At 38.3% G+C, this 6,469-nt stretch overlaps 2 protein-coding genes across 2 annotated transcripts; both read left to right on the top strand.

The window, feature by feature from the left end:
• Nucleotides 1–289: 289 nt before the first annotated feature.
• LOC149114621 (uncharacterized) lies at nt 290–3,024 on the top strand. Its single transcript, XM_089283927.1, has 3 exons — nt 290–359; nt 2,242–2,604; nt 2,747–3,024. Exons 1-3 carry the CDS (start codon nt 290–292, stop codon nt 3,022–3,024), a joined length of 711 nt encoding a protein of 236 aa, XP_089140053.1.
• Nucleotides 3,025–5,178: 2,154 nt separating this feature from the next.
• Nucleotides 5,179–6,177, top strand: LOC149114620 (adenosine receptor A2a-like). Its single transcript, XM_089283926.1, has one exon. It carries the CDS (start codon nt 5,179–5,181, stop codon nt 6,175–6,177), a length of 999 nt encoding a protein of 332 aa, XP_089140052.1.
• Nucleotides 6,178–6,469: the final 292 nt, after the last annotated feature.

Below are 6,469 nucleotides of genomic sequence, written 5' to 3'. Positions count from 1 at the left end.
CTGCGCCATGTGCATTAACATCAAGCAACTTCACAGCGAAAACTTAAATTTGGTAGAACACGCACAACAAAGATTTCCAACCAAATGCTGCTCAATCGAGAATAATCATGTTCTTAAAAGATCGAACAATTACGGGACATGCATTTCCCCTAGTTATACAATTAAGGAAAGATATAACACACCATATATTGGTCCACCTGTTGTCAATTTCACAGCCCATTGAACAGGTCTTAAGAGCGATAAATACACACAAACGAAATTAATTTCATTTTGTCATTTTCCGTTTGCTATGAGAGATTCAGAAAGTTCTTCTGTAGCGGACGATAATGAAGCCGGTCTGGTGCTGTACTTGAAGCTGAGTAATGATTTGAAAATTTTGTAAAATAGACGTGAAAACTCATATTAATATTTTCCTTGCAATGTAAATATTCAGTGTTTAGTTAAGGATGTTGACTTAACAGCTAAAGAAGTGATAACAAAACTGGGCTAGAAAGGAGGTTGTACGCAGATACGTTTTTGTTATCTAAAAGTAAGCCAAGATAAGCCAAAAACATAACACTTTATTAAACTTAGAATTGTTCATTTCAAGAATACTTAAAAGATGAGTTTTTATTTTTAACAGAGAAACTGTATGTGTATTTACTTTGGGTATGTGGAAAGTTTTTGCTTCAACATCGCAAGCTACATATCGCAGGGGGATTTGCCTCAACAAAGAAGTAAAACAAGGCAAATTCGTTTTGTCAGAGGTAATTCATCAAACCTTATTAGAAATGTGTCGGTTCTATTAATTAGAAATAAGTAAATTATACATTCATCCTGATTGCAGTTAACCAGAAATATCAATGATGTATGGCAAAATTTAAATTAAATAATTTACATCTATTTTGTTATTTTGCTGTTTCGAATTCTTCTTCTTTTCTGTGTGTTTTTAAGTTGTTATTCAATTTTTTTTCTTAGAATATGTTAAGTAGACGGTTCGTAAACGGTAGTAATACATTTCGACATCTTGTGGAAAAATTTGAGTGTAAATATTTTGAATTTTTAAATTCATCCTTAAAAGTTAATATAAATAGTGACTGAATACAAGCGCCTAATAACCGCTACAACCTTGTTGATTGGGGCACCTTTAAAATGATCGAAATACTAGAAGATTTAAATTCGAGAACCGATTTCTATTTTTGCTTTCCTTCCCAATGTAAGTTATTTATTGATTTTTTCACTTGGTAACATACCGTAAACTTCCTAAAGTAACGACTCTCGTTAGCAGCCTTTGGGGCTCGTTACTTTCGAGGTGTCGTTACTTTTGCGGGGTCGTTACTTTCGGGGAGCAAAAAACGTTATATAAAGTTGGTACGAGTGAGCTCTTTTACGAAGTAAAAAAACTCGAAATTCGTTAAAAAAAGTTCTTAAAACGTGGGATACAATTCTTCGTTGGTGTCATATGGGTGGGCTCATGTCTAGATCGTGTTGTCAGTGGTTGGCAGGACAGCTTGTCAGATACCGTAAACTGTTTTTTCTTCATGACGCACTGCTCTGGTTGAGTTTACAATGTAAATTTGACGAAACGTTCCTTCTATAATATGCTTCAGTTGAAAATGATATTTTGAATCAAGGTTTCCTCTAGTACGTTCCTGTTACTTGAAGAAAATTACACGGGTTTATTTTGTTTTAAAACTGCGCAATATTAACTGGTAAAGCACGAATTGACATTTCACAACGCTTCGTGGCGTTAGCGACACCTTCCCTTATTGTAGATTTCCTTCAATAACGTTACGGTGCCTAACTTTCACTTGACTATTGAGTTGGGGTGGGCTCGCTACTTCGGAAAAGTAAATCGACCATAAAACCAACGGTGGCGCTTCCCAATTCAGCTTCAGCGCCTCCGGCAGAAACAACTCCCATCGTAAGAGATCATGTTTCTACCTCATCATTTAAAGGCTGTATACGCAGGCTAAAAAACACGCAAAAAAAAAAAAAAAATTAATTAAGCAGGTTTTTTCTTTATCCTGTCACTTTTACCTTACATTTTACAAGCAAGTTAATTACAACAATAGAGAAGGGCCTTCTTTAGTTGCTTGTTTTAATTAATTTAAAAGTAATTTAAAAGTAAATTTATTATACTTGCAAAAGACTTCAAGGGACAAACGGAAATAATCAATGGCAAATAAATGTTTTAAATTTAACAAACATCTCTCATGCCGGGATAGGGGATTTTTTTCCCAACATTCCCTAAATTGTCAGAGGCCGCAGTGCTTCTGGCTTATCGCATTGTATTTGGGATCGAAACAACGTTAATTTGCATCGGGAATGCCTTCGCTATTTTTGTTTTTTGGAATCAGAGACATTCTTTAAAACGAGCGAGCTCTCTTCTTATAAACCTTGCAGTAGCTGATTTCCTGGTTGGAGCAAGAGAACTGATAGACACATTGGCAAACTATAACGATCGGATGATGTTCGTTCAAGGTGATATACCATCGATTATCAGTGCCATTCTGTTTTCCAGTGTTTCAGTGTTTTCTCTTCTTGTTATTTCTTTGGAGCGCGCTTGTGCGGTGATTTGGCCTTTTCGTCACCGAGTAGCGAGGATTGGAATTTATGTCACAAGCATACTTATGGTTGGCTTGCTGATTTCTGCGTAGCAACAGTGAATGGACTCGATGTGTGTGGCTTAGTAAGTCATTTGACTTCGTTTTTATTATTTTACCTCGGGTACGCCTTTCATTTGTCTATGCCTGGTTTTGTACAGCTGAAACACAAAATAGAAAACTTGTCGAACACAACATAAAATTGTCCAAAACTTTGTTCATTGTTATCGGATTGTCGTTTGGTCTTTGGCTGCCAGCTGTAACAGTTTACACCTTCTTGGGAATTTGCCTCGACTGTCTCACAGGAACCTCATATATACATGTTTTGTCCAAAGCGACGGTTTTACACTTTGCGAACTTTCTCGTTAATCCAATCGTTTACAGTTACAGAATGCCCATGTTTAACGCTGCCGCAATGAAGAAATTGCTACGAAACTGAATAAGCAGGTTAATTTCTTTACCACTAGATTAATGACTGCATAAATTTCAAACTCCTCGACCACTCAGATTCAGAGTTGTACCTTAGTTCATTTAATGTTATCATTTCGTCACAATCCTACATTAGATACCAAATGATCAGCTTGACTGTTTTTTTTTTAGGAAAATTAAAGTCATTTGCTTCCATTACTATTTTTTTCAGATAGTGTATGAAGTTTGATGTACACTAAAGACCGTGATTGACCACTTTTTCAAACACCTTGAAGTTTGTCAAAAATACTCCGCTGCTCGTCGTATTTTCAACTCTCTTCTCGGTGTTTGGAAATGTGCTCAAACACGGTCTTTCGTGTTTGATATATTACGTAAAGAGCTACTTTTTCACTTCACAGGAAAGACATTTGTCTGGTTCAGGATGATATTATGCCGTTGAAACCTAATGAGTTATTCTACAATAGAGAAAAGCAAAGCGAAACTATAACTTCATTTATGGATTTCATTGTCACTTTTCGTCAATGGCTTTTTCTTGTTTTAATTCCAAGAACAAGTTTACATATTTTGACCAAATCAAGTTTAAGGATACTAACACAAGATACTTAAGATGAACGAACAATTTTAATTAACTCTGAAAACATCACTCACATGGACCGCCATGATGCTGAGCAAGAACATTTCCCAAAGTTCCTAACGACATTCACAAACTCTCAGCATCTGATTGTTACACTTCCGGTACACAATATGAACATTACAGAACAGACAGTTTTCGATGTTGCTGATCCAAATAGCATGCAGGATGCGTGTCACATATGAACAAAGGAAAGTGATTCTCTCTGTAGTTTGTAGTCAGAGCGCATGATTGGGGAGGTCATGAGTTCGAATCATGTGGAGGTACCAGATATTTTCTTTACTGCCACATCTTTATCTGATATTAAACATCTTCTATTATTTAGACAGAGATTAAGCAGTTTTTAACTGTTATGGCTACCCTAAAATTGAAATTGAAATAACTGAACACAAGTGAACATAAGCGAACGGTTAGAAATGCTGATCTCAACATTCACATATTGCCAAAGATCATCGGTAAACACTGAAAGCACACGACTAGTTGAGACTCTGTTCATCCAGCTTACCACTCACAAAACAAGCTAAGAGCGACTCTTTAAAGCTTGACTTCCTTCCGCCTCTAGCCTGCACTGCAGGCGTTATTTTGAAACAGAACGCTCGATAAACCAGGCTTTCGATTCCGCCATCTTGGACTGTATTTGGATGCTTGACCGGAACAGTTGACCCTTCACAGTTACCAAATCCAAGTTGGCGGCTTAACGTGCAGTCGCGCGCCCAAAATACGTCTGCGCTGCAGGATATTCGGGCTCGTAGTCAGTTGGCAGAACAATAGTTATCCGGCCGTACGTATCTTTTTCTTCGGGGTTAACGCCCAAAGGAAGGTTCGTGGTTTAATATCAGCACTTAAAATTACTTAAAATTACTTTATAATCTACTTGGCTCTGCAACTGCAGAAAGTTGGCCGAAGAACAGCTAGCATTTCACCAAATTTGAAGGACTCTTTTGCCTTGGCTGACAGAATCGCCGAAACCTTTGTTAACAGGGGTAAACAATGGTAGTTTCACGAATAGTCCCGCTGGCATCAGAATCAACGAACTACTGTAATTCAGTACATGATATCAGGAGCATGTATATGATTCTGATGACATGTATACCATATTCTTATAACCAAGCGCGAGGGTGCGCGAGGGCCCTACATTTTCCCAGTACGGTCAGAGCAAGCTTGGTCAATGAGAGATTTATTTCACAACTGAAACTTCACGAACTAGTTTATTATATAGTAAGTAATGTAAGTTATGTGGTGATGTAGTGTTAAGTGTTTTAAGTAATGTAATGGAACACAAATTTGAGTCATGTAAGTGGTGTATGTAATGTAACAAACGTGATGTTGTTAAACAACAAGCAACAACAACTGCTGAAACCCTTTTGATTTCTCTGCAAGCAAAGCTGAGTTTAAATTAATCTTCCGAAGTTAACTACGGTTTGTTTGTATTTTCATATTGTAGAATATCCTACAGTTGGCGACTCAGTATGTATTAATTTTATTTCCACTCCTAAACAACTGTTATTTGAAGTAATTTCCCTGAGCCTCGTTATGGTTTCTATTGTTCAGGTAATCCTTGCAGGATCAACAGCTGCGTTCAGTGCTCGGCCAAAGAAAGCAAAATCACTGCGAGGAAGATCTTCTTTGAGTTGGGAGTTAACCATGTCAAAGATCGTGATCGTTTTCTATGTCATAAACGCGCTTCAAGCAATGATAATTCTAGCCGGGAATGCATTCACCATATACGTGTTCTGGTATCGTAGGAACAACCTGAAACGGACAGGTCTTCTCCTGATTAATCTTGCAGTGATAGATCTTCTTGTAGGAGTGGCGACGTTCATTGAAATAAGTCCACAAATCCTACAGAAAGATACCATTGAACCAATACACTATGACGATCCCATTTCAGTATTTCAGGTTTTGTGTTCATGCTCATCCGTGATTTGTCTAGTCGCAGTTTCTCTGGAGCGCGCTTACGCAGTTTTGAAGCCGCTTCGTCATCGAGCTGCAAGCACTCAAGCGTACATCTTGAGTATTGTTTTTGTTTGGGTTGGAGGACTGGCCATGGCTTTAGTCTACACCTTGGAAATGTTTCAACTGCTCCCTACCATCTATAGCACGGTTATTCAAGACGTGGCACTGGTGTCGGCATTTGTTGTCGTCGTTGCCGCTTACATGGCGATACATACTCGACTAAAACTTACTGTGCCTTCACTTGAAGCTCACAATCGACATTCAGTGGAAAAAAATGCCAAGCTCTCTCGCACTTTATTTATTGTCATAGCCGTGTCACTCTCACTTTGGCTTCCTTCCATTGTGTTGTATACTATAGATGATTTTTGCCCTGACTGTGCGTTGCCAGAAGTACTGCTCTTCATCTCAAGAGTGTTACATCTTACGAATCCCATGATCAACCCAGTTGTGTACAGTTACCGAATGCCAATGTTCAAAGAGTCTATGAAGAGTTGCCTCAAAAAATGCAGCGTCAACAGCAAACGTGACGTAAACGAAGAGTCAACCCAGTCAGGAACTTTTGACACTCCTCTTTAATTAAATAGCTCGTCCAGTGGAAACTCTCTCGTTCCTGAGTGAATCATTAGATTATTGATAGGACGTTTGGAAAAATCCCCCCTCCCCTCCTCCTCGCCACCAAAACAAAAATCAAGCAGACTCTTCAGATTTTAAATGTATATTGCCGACGCTGTCATCCGCCGAAGAAGCTGAGGGTTATGCACCCCTTCCCCCATCAATAATCTAGGGGTCCACCCCTTATTTCAATCTTTGTGATACGTTCGTTCTCTGGTTAAAATAGTTTTAAAATGTATACTGAGTGGCGGAGTGG

This window comes from Orbicella faveolata, unplaced genomic scaffold (assembly GCF_042242905.1).
Source record: "Orbicella faveolata isolate gen_17 unplaced genomic scaffold, um_ofav_v1 contig_13, whole genome shotgun sequence".
NCBI classification, from domain to species: domain Eukaryota; kingdom Metazoa; phylum Cnidaria; class Anthozoa; order Scleractinia; family Merulinidae; genus Orbicella; species Orbicella faveolata.
The sequence above is the reverse complement of the archived record's forward strand: the minus strand, read 5'-3'. Positions and strand labels throughout refer to the sequence as shown.